This window comes from Pygocentrus nattereri, chromosome 2 (assembly GCF_015220715.1).
Source record: "Pygocentrus nattereri isolate fPygNat1 chromosome 2, fPygNat1.pri, whole genome shotgun sequence".
In the NCBI taxonomy this organism is placed as follows: Eukaryota; Metazoa; Chordata; class Actinopteri; order Characiformes; family Serrasalmidae; genus Pygocentrus; species Pygocentrus nattereri.
Window position 1 is genome coordinate 1,566,899 of NC_051212.1, and position 20,839 is coordinate 1,587,737.

At 40.9% G+C, this 20,839-nt stretch overlaps 2 protein-coding genes across 2 annotated transcripts in view; both read left to right on the forward strand.

Annotated features, from left to right (window-relative positions):
* The window catches only part of LOC108443622 (zinc finger protein 850-like), a 225,995-nt gene extending 210,187 nt beyond the window's left edge, over window positions 1–15,808 (forward strand). The window contains exon 8 of the mRNA XM_037532177.1: window positions 14,712–15,808. Coding sequence (XP_037388074.1) covers window positions 14,712–15,015 — 304 coding nt within the window. The 3' untranslated portion in view covers window positions 15,016–15,808. The remainder of the gene's footprint in view (window positions 1–14,711) is intronic.
* The window catches only part of LOC108443621 (NACHT, LRR and PYD domains-containing protein 3-like), a 38,318-nt gene continuing 26,385 nt past the window's right edge, over window positions 8,907–20,839 (forward strand). Inside the window, exons 1-2 of the mRNA XM_037532084.1 lie at window positions 8,907–8,974; window positions 13,214–13,367. The gene's annotated coding sequence lies outside the window, so the exon portion shown is untranslated. The remainder of the gene's footprint in view (window positions 8,975–13,213; window positions 13,368–20,839) is intronic.

Genomic DNA, 20,839 nt, shown 5'->3' on the forward strand with positions numbered 1-20,839 from the left:
TGCCATCTTTTCTATGATTATTACGGACTCAAATGTTTGACTTTTCAGTGGATTTATTAAAATTTGTGGCAATATTTTTAAGCTTTGTTTTTTTTTTTCAGGAGCAGTGATACAAAAACATTTTCCCACACTTTCATGTAAAACATTTGGGAATTGGTAGTTCACTGTTTTTCACAAATTCCTTGATGGTCTGTATACTCCCGGCATCAGAAATGGAGCGATAGGCACTTATTTATCGAACGTGCACAGAAAGAAGTGCAGATAAGTGCACTGAATGACACATGATCTGTTTCATGTCTCATTGATTAAATGGTCAAATTACACTGGATCGAGCTTTAACTATGTACTTCTATAGGTGGGATACCTGACATTCATCTTAAAGTACAGGCAACCAAATATAATCTTACCCTGATATTGTCCGTTCCATTAGATCATCTTTCTGCTTGTCTATGTGATGGAGATCTTAGCCCATGATATAAATTCCTGTCCTGCACAGGCACACACACCTACGCACACACACACACACACACACACACACACACACACACACACACACACACACAAACATACCCACATACACACACTCACACACACACGTACACATACACATACCTCCGTGGAAACCTACCCACGCATAGATTACAGGGGCGACTGTCACTCCAATTGACGACATTTCGACGAATTGATTTCTATTTTTCATATTTCCTTCATTATCATAAAAACTGTTTTGTCCAGCGGTTTCATCCAATAAACTGGCAAAGCTCCTTTTGGACTCAGGTTGGGTTTTTTACAACACCACCTACAATTTTTCCATTTTCACAATCTTACACAATCAACTCCAAGTCTAAACGGACAGAACAATCAAACATCCTCCTGCCTAACAGATGTGAATATGAAGTAAATTTCAACTAATGTCCAAAAATAATTAACTGTCAGTTTCATTTTTACTTTAATGCTGAATACACCCATTTTCACCTTTCTTTACAGAGTGAGGTGTGTGTGTAGTGGATATTTGTCAAGTGTGTTCACTGCCCCCTAGTGTGTGTTCGCTAGAGTGTGGGCGTGTTTCAGTGCACGGATGGGTTAAATGTGGTGCTGAAATTTCCCTGTTGTAAAGACTAATAAATGTCACTTAATCTTAAATACATTATTATTATTATTGTGGTGTCTGCGTAGAAGAAGAAACAGAAGAAGGCATAATTTCTGCTCTGGGAAATGGTGTTTATTCAGAAGTAACAGAAATACCCTCTACACAAGCATGAAATGCAGAATATAGGTCACCACCAGCCATAGAACTCCAAGACCCCACACAAAACAGTCCACACCCAACACAAGCTAAACACATAACACAAATTAAACATGGCAACAACACAACTTAAAGAACAATAAGTGACAATAAACATCACAGCTCTCCATACCAGACCCCTACAGTCTCTTCTAAGATGCAGAGTAAGCAGCATACATCCCAGTAATTCTACAATGTCCAAATTTGCTGGCTAATGAAAGTATAATAAAATGTCAAAAAAAATGAAAGAAAAAGAAAAAAATATTGCAAAATTCTGTAACTTAACACAAATCAGTATTTCTTCTGTAGATTTTTTTTGTTGGACATTGAATCAATTAAGCACATTTATCATGTACATCAAGGTGAGGGAAAAAAGGAAATCGAGGGCTGTAGTACAGAAACTTTTAAACTCTGAAATCGGTTTAATTCACTGCCTGCATAATGAGCTCCATTTATTCCTACTGTAAAACGTTGCTTTCAATATATATTCTTCTTTTCTGTCTCTGTGTTTTAAAAATCTTAGATGCTGCCGACTCGAACTCCACCACCCCTCAGATTAGCTTCCTGTGTTAATGTTGATGATGAAATATTACAGTGATGGTGGTGAATAATGAGGAGATGGAGCTGAACGTGTGCCTGTTTATTAGGAGGAGTAACGCTAGCACGCTCGGCTAAAGCATTTGGGAAATGGAGACTGAAACTGGGTGGCGGCAACGCTCTGATAATCAGCAGGGGGCACTCTGATAAACAGTAGGGGGTGCTCTGATAAACAGTAGGGGGCGCTCTGATAAACAGCAGGGGGCACTCTCACACTACTCACAACTTAGTATATCACACTGTAGTTTTGTTTCATATTTTTTATATCAGTAATGGGAGCTATATGTCTGGTTACCTAATTTCATTATTTTGATTATGTTACAGATTTGCTTCTGTAATACGAATTTGTGGAGAATCTTATCTTCACCTGTCAGATCTTAAGACAAAAAAATTAGGAAGTTTCAGTTATATAACCCCAGGACAGCATTTCTGCTGTCAGCTCAAGAAGTGTAAAAGAAGTCATGCTCATTCTGCATTTGCCTGCGGAAGATATCATTGGCCTTCTGCAGTTTCTCTGTCGAGTTTAGGTACTTGTTCAGAATGGGTCTGTAATGCTTCTCGGACTGGCCACTCTCACTGTCTGATTTCCTGATGTAGTGGACACTGTGTTTGGGTAACTGCAGATTCTGAGCTATCCAGGACCAGGACCAGGCTCTGGGGCAGGGCAGCAGGGCCACCACGAAGTAGACAGGATCACTCTCCTTCATCACCTCTCTGTACGTATCCAGATACTTCTGCATGGCTGGCATCGGTTCGATGGAATTTAGGTCCTGTAGTAGAAAAAATAACATAAAATTAAGAAGAACAAACAGCTTCTGGTTCTCTGCTATTGCTGCAGCGTTTCAGCTCTTACCTTAATGGAAAGGCTCTGGAGGCATGAGTCCCTAAACTTCTTGTAGCTGGAGTGCCTTCCTTCTCGCTCATCTCCTTCAGCATCGCAGTCAACCCATCCAGTTAGACCATGTCCTGCAGAGTGAACTTGAGATAGCGTTCAGCTTTCATGGTATAACTTTTTAATTTGTTCAGGAACTCAAGTTGTAGTGTTTCCTTTGCAAGGTCCAGGCTGTTGTTCCAGAGGTAGTCAGAGACATCATCCATCTGGTTGGCTGTGAAACTGCCACCAGAACGAGGGCAGTACTTGTTACATATGTAGAAGAATAAAATGAATCTATTCAAATGAATGTAAATATCTGCTTGTTATTTTCAAACAGCTTTGAGTGTCAGGTCTCCCTCCAGCCCTGACTCTGATGTAAGCCCGTTCCCAGAACCCCCTGGAAGAACACATGCAAACCAATAAAGCCTCATTTGTTTATTTTAACCACACACGTCTGACTAGTTCTATCTTATTTTGTTGAGTCTGATTCTTAGGGAACTCAGTCAAAGTGCGCTGTTTTTTTCCCACCTTATTAAAATTGTCTTCACACATAGTTTTTACCTGTGCACTGCAGAACTTCATTCGTTTTTGGGGATTTTTGAAGCTCCACACGAGATAAATTAATGTGCAACGCCAGACGGTCAAAGGTAAAACACAAGTCTTTATTGAGGTGGTAGAGGTTATTTCTGCACTCTCTGATTGAGACAGAGACCAGGGTGACTTCAGACTTTTAAGATGTGCTCCAGCTTCTCTAATGCTAGAGCACAGCAAGCTGAGCTACAACCACCTGGCTGTTCACATCGATCACATTCACAGAGATCGGCGTCAGGCCCGCACACTGACCGATGGATGATGTTGGCAGATTTAATTATTTCATAATGTGGAGTGCAGCCATCAAGTAAATAATTAAATAAATCATTAAATAAGTAAACGGTACAAATAATGAATTTAATTCTATTTTAACACATAACAAAGTATGAAAAATGCACATTTAAAGTGACGACTAATCAGGTCACAAATGATTTAAGCTTTTATTTCAAAATTCAATCAAAAATATACAATGTAACATAAATCTCTGTCATTATATATATATATTTAGAGAGATAGAGAGAGAGATTCATTCAGTATATATCAATGTTCAGATGCCTGTGATTGTTAAATATTTGGCTTGCAATAATATATTACAATTAAACATTGCAAAGGAAAGGTACAAAGCATTTGAGTCCTTACCTTGCAGCAGACGTCATCTTGTCTCCAATGTAAATACAATTTAGATTCGGCTAAACTGAAAGTTATAATAACAGTAAATCAAGTCAGCAACACTGACACTGGTGTAATATTCAAGGTGTAACAACGCTCTGTGTCACAACAATCTGTTGAAAGGCATGGAACCCAGGGGGGACCCAGCACCAAGCCTTGTGGGACACTGGAAAAGAGACTACATTTAGCAGATTTGGACCCCTCCATGTTATCTGAAAAGAGTGCCCTGTTTAAATACAATATATGTTTCTTTCAGGTTCAGGAATAAGAAGGAATTTGGAAGTGGAAATGTATGTTTCTGGTAGCATGTCTCACACGGAAAGAAAATCCAATGCACCTCTTACATTGACACGGGACAGTGGCATGGTGGGTATTGCTGTCGCTTCACAGCAAGGAGGGCCTGGGTTTGATTCCCCAGCCGGGTGACCGGGGTCCTCTCTGTGTTGAGTTTGCATGTTCTCCCCGTGTCTGTGTGGGTTTCCTCCGGGTCTCTCCGGTTTCCTCCCACAGTCCAAAGACATGCAGTCAGGCCAGTTGGACATGTTAAATTGCCCCTGGTTGGGAATGTGTGAGTGAATGTCTGTGTCTGTCTGTCTGCCCTGCAATGGACTGGCGACCTGTCCTGCCTTCCGCCCAGTGCCTGCCGGGATAGGCTGCAGCGCGACCCTGACGGAGAAGCGGCTTAGAATATGGATGGATGGATGGCGGTAGTGGGATGCTGTGGGGTTGTTATGCTGCCTCTGGTCCTGAACAACTGAAGGAACCATGAGTTCTGTTGTGAATTCTAAAGGAGAGTGTCTGTCCATTCATCTGTCCATGAGGTGAAGCTGAAGCATAATTGAGTGATGCTGCAAGACAGTGATACAAAACAGAAAAGTAAATGCACACTTGAAAGGAAACAAAGGTTTTGTAGTGGCCTTATGAAAGCTTTGTCTTCAACCCAGCATAGATTCTACAGCATGACTTGGAAAGCGACCAGTCTATCTCAATTAAAGGAATATATGGTATGATAAGAAATTAGCAGCCATGGAGCAAAAGTAAACCTTGGTGTAAAGCCAATGTGTGGGTGGGGTGGGATTAAAGAATGAAAAACAAAAAAGATGTTTTTTTTTTTCCCTTTGAAACTTGCGCAACACTCACAAAGGAATGTACTGTGATACTCTTGAAGTTCCTTAGAACAGGTTCTTCAGCAGTAGGCAGTTGGGGATGAGATGATTCTTGGAAATTTAATGTTGAGACCAAGGCTACCCCCTTCAACCCCAGGCCTCCAACATAATATTCTGATTTAAAAGAGATCTTTCAGTACTGGCTAAACACTTACAACAATAACCACTTTAAGTCTAAGGTCTCAAAAGATGTCAAAAAGGAAAGAATCTTGAGATGCTGAGTTTGTGGAAGAAGGAAAAAGCATCAGGTGGCACAGGGTCTCAAGATACCCCAACTGTGCAAACAGGGTTCCAAACATCAGTTTATAACATTTATCTGGGGTAGTTTGATATCCCCCCATGACCTTACTTCTGAAATTTTGAAATTAGCTCATTCTGTAACAGGTGCATCTCTCCCTACGTCAATTTGACTATTGCATTGTCGGGACTCAGAGCGCCCCGTCCTCTGCCCCAAGTCCCAGACGATGAGGAAAAACATGGCTTATTAATTAATGTTAGGTTAAAGGTTTAATTTTAATCTAATCTGTTCTCTAATGCAAAAGGGTAACGAATCAAAAGAATTGAAAAAACATTCTTAACAAAAAGTCTAAGAAAAATGAAAAACCAAACTTCAGCCGCTGGTTCAGTTTTGAAGAAAGAAAAAGGCTTTTCTTCGTTTATTAAGTTTCAAGTGACAAGATGGCTCCTGGACAGCCAAATGCGAAGATACAATACATTTTACTTTATGTCTCTTCTGGGTGAGTTTATCACCCCTCCCTGGGGTGGTCTCATCGCCCCTCCTTTTTAAAATGTCCTTGGACCCAAGTTTGATTCCCAATATATATAATTTTTCTGAGATGTCTGATAACCATTATTTCTCTCCCAACCTAAGATGTTTATTTTATTTATTTTTCTCGGCCTTGTTTTATGAGGCCTCCCTGTCCTCCCTGTGTCCGTTGTTTATAACACTTTCTTATTGATTTGGCTCAAAGACCGGTTCTTACTGTCACGATTGGCCCCTCCCAGTCCTGTCTATGTGTTCGTGTTGTGTTTTGTGAGAGAATTAATATTCTCTGTTAGCCAATAATACCTATTTGGTTACGGATTACAACATCTAATCTATTTGATTACTGATTAAGGGAATATTTATTTGAGATGGTAAAAAGGACCAAAAGCAAACTAGAAACAGTTGTGCAGTAGTGAGTTTAGTAACCTGATGACTTTGTCTCCAAAGCTGTTTTGCCTGAGGCTCTTTGAAATGGCTGATAGTTCCTGGATACCTCTGGATTGTGTAAGACAGATTCCTCCCTCACCCAGTGTCCTCCTCCAATGCCCCCTCCTTGAGTAAATTGGAGCAGCTTCCATGCCCTTAAACAGCTATATAAAAGTGTATGAGTCCTGTCAGTTGAAGCTCATTGGGGCTCAATGGGAAGAGCTGAAGATCTAGCCCCATACTCCCAGCTTTCCTCAGAAGGGCACTTGCTGGTGCTGTCCATTCTACATCATTGAAGTAAAGCTGCCTCTCAGCAGCCTTCAGTCTGAAAGCTGCTACCCTGCTTTTTTCAGTTCAGTCTTCACCTGATCAGCAGTGAATGTAACATCACTGGACATTCCAGTTGTGGGCAGAGGGTGAGAGGTGTCCATTGCAGACAGTGGTCGCTGATGGTCACAGGTGTGAATGACTCTGGTGGAAGAAGGTGAGGCTGTGGATGGTGTAGTTGAGGTGTATGGTGGAGAGGAGCCGTCATTAAACCACACAGAGAACTGGTTCAACTCATTTGCCCATTCACGCTTTCCCTCTGCTGGAACAGGGCTGCATTGGTTGAAGCCAGTGATGTCTTTTAGGCCTCTCCAGACATCCTGAGTGACATTCAGCTCTAGTTTGTTTTCCAGCTTAGTCAAAATATCCTGTTAAATGTTCAGTTATGAGTGTCTGTATGGTTTTAATCCATCATGAGTCAAGTTGACCACATTAATCTGTACTATATTGAAAAGAACACATTTGTTTGGTGAAGCCTGCTCTTACTTCAACGTCCTTTCCCCAAATTAAATTTATCGTCATCAGATTGTGACATGTTTAACCCAAGATGACCTCCATGAAGTGGACTATGTAAGAGAGAGGAAACGGAACCAGAAGCAGCAGGATGGCACACAATAATGAGGGAAGTGGAAATGTGATGTGAATAAAGCAGAGCTTATAGAAATGTTCAGTGTTAGTGAGAATTAGGGCTTAATTAGAGGTGGGGGGGGGGGTCTCTCTCTCCATTATTGAACATTTGAGTTAATGATGTGAACGAGTTGCTGTGTTAATTACACTGTCTAAGCCGGTTTCCATTACCAGCAGACAAAAGTTTAAATTTGTCACATACATCTTAATAATTTCGATAAATAGATGGAGATAGAGTGAGAATTCCTTTTTTCTGATGGTCATTCTGCAGAAAACACCAAGATGATGCAAATTCCCGTTTATATCATGTAGCGCCCCCACCAGGTACTTGATTGAACAACAAGGGCCTAAAGGTGCTTAACGGTTGACCCTGAACTAGTAGCATGGGAGGTACAAGGTGGGTCCTACAAATCCTGAGATATAATTGGCTGGTTTGCTAAGGTGATTTCTGCCTACAGGCTCAGAATTGTAGTTAATCAAAGCTACTCAAATCTACCATGCACAAGTACTTTAGCCGTCCTCTGGCCAAGTTGCTCCGGCTGACGGTCCACGCTACGGTGCTGTTCCGCTGATTAGCGGAGAACACGCTTCAGTTCAGTTCTCGTGACCCCGACCTGCACTGCATCACCCCTTTTACTATCGTCGCTTTGAGAATTTACACACAAAAGTGCTCACGCTCCAGCATCTCTCTCGCCCACCGACCAAACCCGCCAAAACCCAACAGACCTTCCCCACCAACTTCTTTAGTCCCGCTACCGTCCCTCAAAGGAAAAAAACTGGAACTGAACTCAGAACAGTAAAAAAAAAAAAAGTTTCCATTAAAGCAAACTTACATTAAACTCTTTTCAGAAAAGAAAAAAAGTACCACCAAATACACATTCAGATACAAGTGTACCTAATGAACATTTCAAAACAATTTAGAATTCTTTAACTCCTAGAGCTATAAGGGTTAAAACGGGCTACAGTCATAACAAATGGAATGTTCAGTTTGGGTCACAGCAGCTCATAAAACGTGGAACACAGATTAAAATGAGTTCTTCAGTTAAATAAATGAACGGGGAAAAATAATGCTTTTAACGTTAAATCAAATGGCTTGAAAATGAACCAAATAACACTGATGCTCCTAGATTTTATGTAATATGTTTTATTGAGAGGTTCAGTGTCAGTGAGGTGGGTCAGCCCAAAATCACCTTATGTGCACATTTAAATGTCAAATGGAGGCAGATGATCCGCTGTGGCGACCCCTAAAGGGAGCAGCCGAAAGAAGAAGAAGAATCATTTTAGGTTAAAATGCGGAAAGTTTCAATTTTATACAAAATAAAACAACAGAAACTTTATTGATTTTAAAAAGGTAATGGGACACAAACTGAGATGGAAAGTCCCACATGTAGGTAACACTGATGAACAGGGACACGTTTCACATGATACAGATCCTCTAAAACCAAATAACCAGTGACTTGTCAGTCATAGGGCAGGAGGCGGGGTTTGCAGGAATATGGGTGGGATTGGAGGAAAAATCGCCCCCAGATCCACGGTGGTGACGTCGATGGGGGCGCTAGTTCCATAACGCTGCTTCTCCAAAGACAGTAAAGAGGAGAAGAAGAGCTTTGTGGATTTAGAGAGAAACAGGAGCCAATCTGCTGAAGGTAAAGAGGCGTTTATCTCTTTTTCTCTCTGTTTCTCTGTTTATAACTCACTCTAACAGAAATAGAAAGAGACTTCAGTGTCTATACTGATAGATAGATCACAGAATGAAAAAATAAATATGTGCATGTATACCCAATTAAGTGTCTACTGTCCAGATGTGCAAGATGCGCAATGAGCTACGCAGAAAGTGCAATATGTGTAGTGCGCTGTCTATATGTGCAGATGAATAGATAAACACAAGATAAGCATGAGATTCAGATTCAGTCCTCCTGACTCCTCCTCCCTCCTTGCTGGTCCCTCTGGGAAGAGTTGAAGAGCCTGATGGCTCTGGGGACAAAGGATCTCCTGAATCTGTGGGTTGAGCAGCAGCTCTGTGACAGCAACCTGCCACTAAACATGCTCCTCCTGTCCATGATGATGGTGTGCAGAGGGTGGCAATCATCCTCCATGATGGAGAGCAGTTTGTGTAATATTTTCTATTAGTTACTCAGATCCAGCGTTTTTATGTATTAAATCGGTATGGGCCAGACTAAAGCTAGCTTTTCCTTATAGTGGGTAAGTGGATCTCTGTCTAGGACATGGAATTATTCTAGCCCGATGTGAATATGGCGTTCAGTATCCACCGGGAATTTCAGTTTTCTATTCATTGTCCTGTGGATACAACTAAATGACAAAACTCAGGCTGATTTATTTATTTATTTATTTATTTTATCATCAGTGTCATATTTTAAATAACCTGCAATATATAATAATATATATATATATATATATATATATATATATATATATATATTATATAATAATATAATATATGAAAATATACGGTGGACATGAATTTAAGGAACATCAAACGTATGTGGAATTAAATATTTTATTACCGTATAGTCAACTTTGTATTCACAATGGTAAGGCAAACATTCTTAATTCCTTTATTGTAATGTCTCCATTATTAATCTCTCTGTGACTGTCAGAATGAAAACTGCTCAGCGAATAGCGATTGTAAACACTAGGGAGCTAACTTCAGCCTCGTGTGTGTTGGTTGGTGTGAGTTTGCTGTTTAGTTTAGAAGGGTGTTGCTGTTAAATTTGTATGGGGCCCCAGGTTAAGTGTGGGTGGCGTTTGCGTTTGAAGTTTGGATTATGGGAGGTTCTGGTTAAGTTCTTTTGGGGGAATCCAGTACTTAATCATGGTCCTAACAGTGGATAAAGGCTTTATAGGAGTTGACCTATTTTATTTTTGTAGCCATTGCCTGATCCATGAAGGTCAAAATGTTTTTTTCTCTGATTTCATTTATGCATTCTCTGATGTTCCACTTATTAATGTGTGAATAAGGTAATTTGACCTTTCTCTCTCCACATTTACGCATAAGTCAAATGGATTTTGTTCCAAATAGTTGTTGTCATTGTTGTCGTTGTCATCGTTCTGTAAGACAATTATAGGCATAAAGAACTTTTTTCTTGGACTAAATTCACTTAAATTAAAGATTTAGATTTCAGTCATTTTTCAGTGTTATATTGAGCTAATTAACCGTAATATTTTTTATAATAACAGTTTTCTTTGTTCAGCTGCAGCATGTTAACTCTGCTCTAAGACCCCTAGATTCCTTTACTTCTTCCTCAGATGTGGACTTGTCATTGAGTTGATATGAGACCAGATAAGAGCAGTGTTAATTAAGGGTCTAAGGCACTGAGAGTTTGAAACACTTCATGACTACAGAGTTCAGGACAGTTGGTCTTTAGGCATCCAGACAGGAGATTGTGTGTGTTTTAGGAAGTGGATGGTGACGGGGGTCTTGAAACAGGCAGGTATAACACACTGGAGAGATAAGAACAGACAGAAGAGAGGAGTGAAGAGCCTTGTTTATAGAAGATTCATACATACTGATTTGATCGTTAAATGTTTGTATGGTAAAATTCACAGTTATTTGTAAAATAAAATTTTGGCTTGACAAGTTTCCAAACTGATTAAACAGCTAAAAACATTAAGCAGCTAAAGGTTTGATGGTTAACACATCTTATCTGACCAGATTAAAAAGTCTCACAACAAACGTCTCAATGATATCAACTTGTCCATCCATCCATCCATCATCTTCCGCTTCTCCGGGGTTTGGGTCGCAGGGGCAGTATCCTAAGCAATGAGGCCCAGACCTCCCTTTCCCCTTTTGGCGACAACTGAAGCCGCAGTTTGCTTGGCCTGTCGATACCTGTCAGCTGCCTCTGGTGTCCCACAGGCAAACCATGCCCGATAGGACTCCTTCTTCAGCTTGACGGCGTCTCTCACCTGAGGTGTCCACCACCGGGTTCGAGGATTACTTCCCCAACAGGCACCAACTACCATGCGGCCACAGCTACAGTCAGTCGCTTCAGCAATGGAGGAACGGAACATGGCCCATTCTGAGTCAGTGTCCCCCACCTCCCCCAATATCTGGTCAAAGTTCTGACAGAGGTGTGAGTTGAAGATCAATCTGACAGGTTCTTCTGCCAGACATTCCCAGCAAACCCTCACTATATGTTTGGGTATGCCCGGTCTGACCGGCATCTTCCCCCACCACCTGATCCAACTCACCATCAAGTGGTGATCAGTTGGCAGCTCAGCTCCTCTCTTTACCAGAGTGTCCAAAACACATGGTCGCAAGTCAGATGACACAACTACAAAGTCAGTCATTGAACTGCGGCCTAGGGTGTCCTGGTGCCATGTGCACTTATGGACATGCTTGTGTTCAAACATGGTCTTTGTGATGGACAAACTGGCTTGCACAGAAGTCCAAAAACTGAACACCACTCTGGTTCAGATCAGAGAGGCCATTCCTCCCAATCACACCCCTCCAGGTCACACTGTCATTGCCCACGTGTTGAAGTCCCCCAGTAGGACAATAGAGTCTCCAGGAGGAGCACTTTCAAGCACCCTTCCCAGGGACTATAGGAAGGCTGGGTACTCTGAACTGCTGTTCGGTGCATAAGCACAGACAGCAGTCAGGACCCATTCCCCAACCTGAAGGCGTAGGGAAGCTACCCTCTTGTCCACCAGAGAAAACCCCAACATACAGGCGCAGAGTCGAGGGGCTATGAGAAAGCCCACACCTGCCCGCCGCCTCTCACTATGGACAACCCCAGAAAAGAATAAAGTCCAGCCCCTCTCAAGGAGATTGGACCCAGAGCCCAAGCTGTGTGTTGAGGTGAGCCCGACTGTATCTAGCCGGTATCTCTCAACCTCGCGCACCAACTCAGGCTCCTTCCCCGCCAGTGAGGTAACATTCCAAGTTCCAAAAGCCAGTTTCAGCAACCGAGGATCAGAATGCCAAGGCCCACGCCTTCGGACACTGCCCGATCCACAAAGCACCGAACCCCTACTACTGCCCTTCCCATTGGTGGTGTGTCGATGGGAGGGGATATCAACTTGTTACTGTTGAAATTTAAGCTTTCACTTTACTTACCAGGTTTCAGAACTTCTTGTCTTAGGCATTTGGGGACCACTAGCTGCTCAAAATTTCATTTGACCCTGTACAATTTGTCCATTTTTGCAACTTGTTGGCAATGTTTTCCTATTAGCCTACTTTCTTTCCAGCACTTGGCCAACAATGGCTTAAGCATTTCATCTTGCCTTTGTAATTCCACTATGTTTAATAGCTCAATAGCTGGGGTTTTCAGTTGTTGCATTATTTTTATGTCTTTAATTTTCTCTTGTACTTTTTCTCTGTTAGTTTTTTCCTCTTGCTGGATAGATCTTAATAGATAATATTGCATCATGCTTACATTTAATTGGTAAGCGTGGCCCTTAATCAACATTTGATTCAGCTGTACGATAAACTTGCTTGTCTCTGTTGACAAGTTTGCCAGTGTGAATTAGCTGTGGCAGACATTGAGCTGTAATAAGCATTTGACTGGCTCCTGTGTCTACCAACACTTTGAAAGTTTTGTGATTTATTTTCACTGGTATTACTGTCTCACTGTTGCTGTACTCTAATCTCTACTATGGGGACGTAACATAACTAGTTTTGCGAGAGTAATGAACTTGGACAAGGATTTTCTGCCTTTTTTTTTTTTAAACAATTAAAGAATTTTAGCAGCATGTTCTCTGCTCACCATCTAAAGCTAACTTTGGTGTTCTTCCTCATAGCCATTTATTGAAACACCCTTGTGAGTTTGTTTGTCTGGGAGTTTGTCTAAATTGATGTGCCCTTGACAGTCTCCTGTTGTAGAAGCATTGTCTCTAAGTCTCTTTATCTCATTCTTTTTCAGGATAGCCTACTTCACTCACTTGAAGACCCGAGCATGCTCACTGTCCACAAACACATACTTCACTGTGGCTGTACTCTCTAGCAGTGGAAGAAGGTGAAGTGCACAATCCTCTCTGTCACATCTCTGCCTGTGCCATCCGCTCTAACATAGTGAGGTAATGGTTGATCCTGTTTTCTTTGAACAACAGTATTATTGAGGTCTGAAATATTGTTGTATGCACCTCTTGACTGTGACTTGTGCTCACTTGCGCTGGTCTCAGAATCTGTGCTTCAGTTTGTGAATACACCTCTGCACCTGCACTGACGCTCTGATGCTGCTGACCTTTCAGACCTTCTCTCAGACTCCTGCAAATTGAAACCTTTTGTCATCTACCTCTGAATATGTCTCCTGTGCTCCGTCCATTAATATAGATTAAAACTGACGATTTAAACAAAGGTGAGTACAGTTCAAGCGTGATTTTCTCAAATGCCTCTTTATTGGCACTGAAAGAAAAGAAATTTTATATTTTAAAACTGACTTGGTACGTTCATTGCTGTCAGCAGAGAAGGGGGGGGGACTGAATCTGAATCTCATGCTTATCCTGTGTTTATCTATTCATCTGCACATATAGACAGCATGCTGCACATATTGCACTTTCTGCATACCTATTTGCGCATCTTGCACATCTGGATACTAGACACTTTATTTGGTACAATATATGCACATATTTATTTATTCATTCAGTGGTCATTACATGTCATTACCTGTAAATTCTTGTACAGTCATTATTGCACTGCATCTCTCATCTCAGGTTATAGATTTCATCACAGATTGTTGTATTTTTTCTTTTTGTATATATGCTCATAGATAGGATCTGGTATATTTATTCTTGTTATATGTCTATACCCGTATACGGTTACTGTACAGTGTTCTGTCTCTGCTACTGGCTGCTAAATTTTCTTCAGGATCAATAAAGTATCTATCTATCTATCTATCTATCTATCTATCTATCTATCTATCTATCTATCTATCTATGTTTAAGAAGCATCAAATGAAGGGCAGTCAGTTTATCCTTTGAGTTAAATAAATTTTGGGTACATGGGAATGTTGTTGATAGGTGGCCCCCAAAGAATATTGAACAAATAACAGGATAAAAAATTACTTTAAAAAAGGTTATAACTCCTGTAATCTAATGTTATATCAGTAAAACATTGTTTTACAGAAAAATATTTTTTCTATTTATTTCAGTTAACTTCTTTATTCCCTGATCAACCAGTGGGTTTTTCCCCCTCTTTTTCTCTTCTACAATGATGATCTTTTGCAAGTCTCCTGCTCCTAGTGACAACTTTCCTGCAAATTTATAATTAACATCCACAAACTCTTAATGAAACTGCTGAAAATTAGGAAAGACTGAATGTGAGAATATGGTGTCCAGAAGTTCTGTTATTCAGAAAACATCTGCTTTCCACCTGAAGACACCTTGCAGACCACCACAAAAGATCACAGACAAAAAAAGAACTCACCAATGCTCAGAGTGTGGGAAGAGTTTTACTTCAAAGAGTGATCTCCAAAGACACCAGCACATTCACACAGGAGAGAAACCATATCACTGCTCAGCGTGTGGGAAGAATTTTGCTCTACAGAGTAGTCTGCAACTACACCTGCGCATTCACACAGGTGTAAATCCTTATCACTGCTTTGAGTGTGAACAGAGTTTTACAAGTCAGAGTCACCTCCGAAGACACCAACACACGCATTCACACCTGAAAAAAATCTTTATCACTCCATGGTGTGGAAAAAGCTTCTGGTTATTTACATTTTAAGATGCACACATGATTTGATGTCTTTCAATGTACAAAATACACATATGATTTTGGGTTTAATACCTGGGGCTCAAATGAGATTTTCATATAATATTATTAAACATAAAAGGGATTATAGGACAGTTAAGAATTGACTTGGTCCTCCTTTTTAAATCTTAAGTCATTCCACATATATATCCACACAAACATCCCAACCTTCTTCCAAGCATGCGGCCTCTGAGTCATTCAAGCAACTCAGAAAAAAAAAATGCAACTACCAACTTTAAATTTCTTCTTTTAACAACAATGAAGAGCTTTGAATAAGTTCCACAAGTTCTGCTGTACTGAGTGAGATAAAACAGGGCCCAGACTGAAATCTCCATCTAAACTGCATAGCGGTGAGTTGACTTATACTGTTCTTGCTGAATAACTATCACTGAAAAAAGACAGAGAACTAGTTATCAGACAGTTTTCACTTTCACTGAGAATGTTTTGGTCAGGCTTAGGTGGAAAAGGTTATTAGGGTCTGTGGGTGGAAAGTCTGACTGATGAAATTATGCATTTCATTTTCACTTATCCTGGTCTTATGTCACTTGGGTTTAAATCAATAAAATGGTTATGATGTTTAGTTCTACATTGTTTGTTTATTTTTATTTTTTTTATTTGGACTCTCCAATTTGTGAATGGCCTTATTTCTTTTTTTGTGAATTGTGTATTTAGTAAATTAACTAAAAAGCTTAAATTTGCATGCTCATTTGGAGTTGTGGTTTGCAAGTTATGTTGTGTATTTGGCTTTGTATGTAAACTAAAATAAATTCACTGGCTGTCACCCTCCTCCACTGCTCACTTTGTGTCACAGGCCTATATCTTCATTTTCTAGATGCACAAACTTCTAGAATCCAATACAAACACCTGTGGTATTAACTGTAGTTGTCTTTACTTGTTCTGCAAACTGGATGCTGGCACTTCTGCCTGCTCCAGAATTTTAACCACCAGTCTTGGTAAAGTAGGCCTTCTGCACATACTCCGTTACTAAGGCTTCACTGATGAACAATTTGATCACTCAGGCACTGCCCCAAGGTTCTGTCCATGAATCCATTCTTTTTCTATTACAAGTTTCACCTGTAGGTCAGATCATTCCAGGTCTCAGTGCATAATTTCTCCAAATTTCAACTTCTCTGTCAGTGTTGACAGATCTGTTGCTCCTAAACCTTGGTGATATCTGCCGCAAAGATTTTAATACTATGAAAATAAATAGCTTTATGTAGTATATTCTGTTGTGCATTGTTCTTTAGAAGCTGACGTCTGTTCACATTACAAGTCTCATTTCTCAGTTTTCATTTGTTGCTCAGATCAAACCTTTCTAGTAGGTCAGTCAAATCTGACAGTATTGTGAACAAACCCATGCTCTTTAATGACCCACATGTGCACACCCTAACCAATATCATAAAATGAATCAACCAAAACAATCAAGCAGGGGGAAAACAAAGACTGGCATTACAAAATCAAAGGTTGTCTGCATGGTTGCCTACCTAAAACTATAAAACCACTATAAGAGTTTTTCCCAACTTCTCCACTTCCACTACCATAGGGGGAAGTCTGCACCTCCTCCACTTTACCTGGAAGAGTTAGATGGACCCATAAACAAGGCTCAACCACCAATTTCTAAAGCAATGCCTTTTAACAACATAAACTGTCACAAATCAGGAATGTGAGCAGTTATTTTCACTAATCATTCCTTCTAATGAAAATAGTTCCAAACACTAGAGAGCTCAAACAAAATGAGATGACAGCATTAATATCTATTTAACATACTAACAACCAAAGTTCCTCACCCTCTCCACCCTTCATCAGCTCACAAAAATAACAAATTACAAGGGACTAAAAGATTCTGGACAAGCCCCCATATGTTTTGTCCAGGGCATTGTGGGATCAGTAGTGTCGCATTAAAAAACTAAACTGGTTCTAACAAGTTAAAAGCTTGAGGAGCAAATCAATAAAGTTTTTAAAGCTATGTTTGTCTACTCCGAAACAAAAAAAATACCTATCTAAAGTACAAAAGGAAAGAAAAGCTAACTACTCTACACCTCCCAGGCCACCTCCCAGGCCTCTGACCTAGTTAAATAGACAGATTAGACTTCAACATTGTCTTTTCTAAAATGACGTTAAAAGCATGCAGATAAAATACCAAACTACTAAGTACTTCCCCTAACAAGAGACAAACTCATGTAAACTAAGGTTCAAGAAGTACCAGTAAAATACCTAAAACAAAAGCAGGCTTCCAACACAAACTAAAACACAGCACATACTGTATGATTGCTGTTGCTGACTGTGTGCATCCCTTCTTGGCCACAATTTACAATCTTCTGATGGCCACTTGCAGCATGATAAAGCACCATATCACAAAGCAAAAGTCATCTAAAACTGATTTTATAAACATGACAGTGACCGTAGTGTTCTTAAGTGACCTTCCCAGTCACCAGATCTGAATCCAATAAAACACCTTGGGATGTGGTAAAACAGGAGCATCAAAGTGCACTTGAAAAATCTGCAGAAATTCAGGAATGCAGTCATGTCAACATGGTCTATAATCATATGAAAACATTTTGTGGAAGAAAGCAATGTAGATTTATGTTTTTAGAGCAAAAGCATGCCCTGCCCAGTGTGAGTATTAGTGTTCTTTCTTCTCCCTCAATGTATTTCACACCCTATAAAGTAAAAAGATGGATGTTATGTACCATAACTATGAACAAGCTCTAAGAATACTCTGTCTTGCATAACACATTACCTTGGTCAGGAGGTGAGCCTACTGAAAGAGTTCAGATTGATGTGTGCTCCCAGGCATTTTGCAGCTGATGTTCCAGAAACTAGAAAAGAGAAAAAAAATTATCATTATCATCATCATTAACCGCTCAGTCCAGATAGGGTTGCGGTAGCAGTTGAGAGAGCAGAGAATCCCAGACGACGCTGTATCCCACAACTTCCTTCAACTCATTCCTGGGAACCCCAAGCTGCTCCTAGACCAACTTGGAGATATAATCCCTCCAGCGGGTCCCAGGGTCTTGTCCCGGTAGGCTTTGCCTGGTACAACCCCACCGGGAGGCATCCAGGGATCATCCAGATCAGATGCCCGAACCACCTCAGCTGGATCCTCTCAATATGGAGGAGTAGCGGCTCTAGTCCGAGCTCCTCCCGGATGACTGAGCTCCTCACTCTATCAAATAGAGTGTAGCTCACCTCCCTACTAAGACAGATAATTTCTGCCACTTGTATTCTCGTTCTTTTGGTCATTATCGACAGCTCATGGCCATAGGTGAGGGTTGGGATGTAGACCGACTGGTAAACAGAGAGCTTCGCCTTTTGGCTCAGCTCCCTCTTCACCACTACAGTCCTTTACAGTGACCGCATTCCTGTTGCTGCCTGTCTGAGCCTGTGGCCGAACTCACGATCCCTCTCACTCATGAACAAGACCACAAGATATTTAAACTCCTCCACCTGGGGTAAGTCCTTTCCCCTTACCTGGAGTGGGCATGCCTTCATTTTCTGGGCTAAGACCATGGACTTGGAGGTGCTGACCCGCATACCACCCACTTCACGCTCAGCTGCAAACCGCAAATAGCAGAGATGCCACCCTCCAGCCTCCACACATAATGCTCTCCTGCTCCTGGATATGCCCTGACACTCTGTCCATGAATATCACGAACAGGAGTGGAGACAGGGCACAACCCTGGTGGAGTTCAACGCTAACACTGAAAGGATCTGACTTAATGCCGAGTATACGAACACAGCTCTCACTCCGGGAGTATAAACATTGAATGCCCAGAGTAGTCGCCCTGGCTCCCCATACTCCCGGAGAACCTCCCACAAGATATCTTGGGGAACACAGTCATAAACCTTCTCCAAGTCCAAAAACCACATGTAGTAGACTGGGTTGTCCTTTCTAGGAGAACGTTGTGGTCTATTGTATCGAAAGCTGAGCTGAGGTCAAGTAGCACTAACAGGGAAAGGGATCCTTGATCAGAGGCAAGAAGAAGATCATTAGTTATCTTAACTAGAGCTGTCTCAGTGCTGTGATGTGGCCTGAATCCAGATTGGAATTTTTCATATATATGGTTCTTATGTAGATATGAACTAAGTTGTTGGGCCACAGCTTTTTCTAAGATCTTAAATATAAATGGCAAGTTAGAAACAGGCCTGTAATTAGACAAAACGGTGACACCAAGATTTGGTTTCTTGATCAGGGGTTTGATAACTGCTAGTTTAAAAGCTTTGGGAACATGGCCCAGACTAAGGGACGAGTTTACTATAGTTGATATAGGGTTTATAATAACTGGTAGTACTTCTTTGAGTAATTTTGAGGGAATTGCATCAAGTGTGCAGGTTGTGTAATTTGCAGAGGAGATAATCTTCTCTAGCTCTAGCTGTGGGAGTGGGTTTCCAGGATCTTTTCAACAGCTGTGTTTTGTTCTATATCAGCCAAGTCAGATAACAGCCAAGTTGGATTAAATACTGTGGGTTGAATTTGTTGTCTAATATTTTCAATTTTGTTATTCAAGAAGTCCATAAAAACTTCACTGGTGAGAGTTGCTGGAATTTGTGGTTCAGTACCTGCCTGACTTTTTGTAATTCTGGAAATCACACTACACTGAACTCTAGGATTGTATTTATTATTCTCGATCAGTGAGGCCAGATATGCTGAGCTAGCTTTAGTGAGAGCATTTCTATACTCTATAAGGCTGTCCTTCCAGGCAGAGTGGAACAGTTTGTTTTAAGGTATGGGTTTTATCACGTTGTACCATGGGGCGAGCTCAAAGGAAGTGAAGGTGTCACATTGTTTCTGACTAATATCTAGAGTATTTTGGTATATTATACAGACTCCACCTCCCTTGCCTGATAATCTTTGTCTATGTGCATAATTACAGCCTACAGACGTGGCTTCATTTAAAGCTGAATATTCATCTGGTCTAACCCACGTTTCAGTAAGGATGAAAATGTCAAATGTATCGTGACTTATAATTTAATTTATGATGGTTGCTTTTGAGTTTAGTGATCTTATATTGAGTAGTCCAAATTTTAGATCTAAGGTGTTAGTGCTATCATCTAAATAATGTCACGATTGGCCCCTCCCAGTCCTGCCCATGTGTTCGTGTTTTGGTTTAGTCCATGTGCGTTTGTTTTGGTATCTGTAGTCCTGCCCCTTGTTTTGTAACTCCACCCCTGATTGTTTTCACCTGTCCCTCGTTACCCATTGTTACTTAAGCCCTGTGTTTGCACTTTGTCTTTGCTGGTCTTTGTATCAGTCTTTGTCCTTGCCTTGTATGATTGTATTGGTCTTTGTTTGATGTGTTGATTCTGGTTTTTGTCATGTCTTACCCTCGTTCTATCCATGTTGGCTTATTGACCCTGGACTGCTTTGACCACGACCCTGGATTTGCACTTAATAAATCTCGCTTATCTCAGCATATGCGTCCGCCTCCTCGCTCCCCCTTACAAATACGGATGTATGTTCATTAGGTTGTTTAAACGGGCTGATTGAGTTTTTCTGTGATTAAATTTAGTTTTAATTCAGGGCAAAGACACAGTCTCAATAAAGCTGATCTTGGTCAGATGGTCAGTTTAGCCTGTCTGTCTGCAGCCTGGTCCTGGCTCTGGACTGTCAGCAGCTGTTTACACTACTTTGCCGAATAACTAAAAGACTATGAACTATGCTGCAAGAAAGTAAGGCAGCACCCTCCCACATGGGGTGAACACCATCCCTAACTATAAGACCAGGCTTGCCCTCGAAACGCAAACAATTGTCTATAAAGCCCACTTGATTTTTGGAACACCATCATCTGGGCCTGTT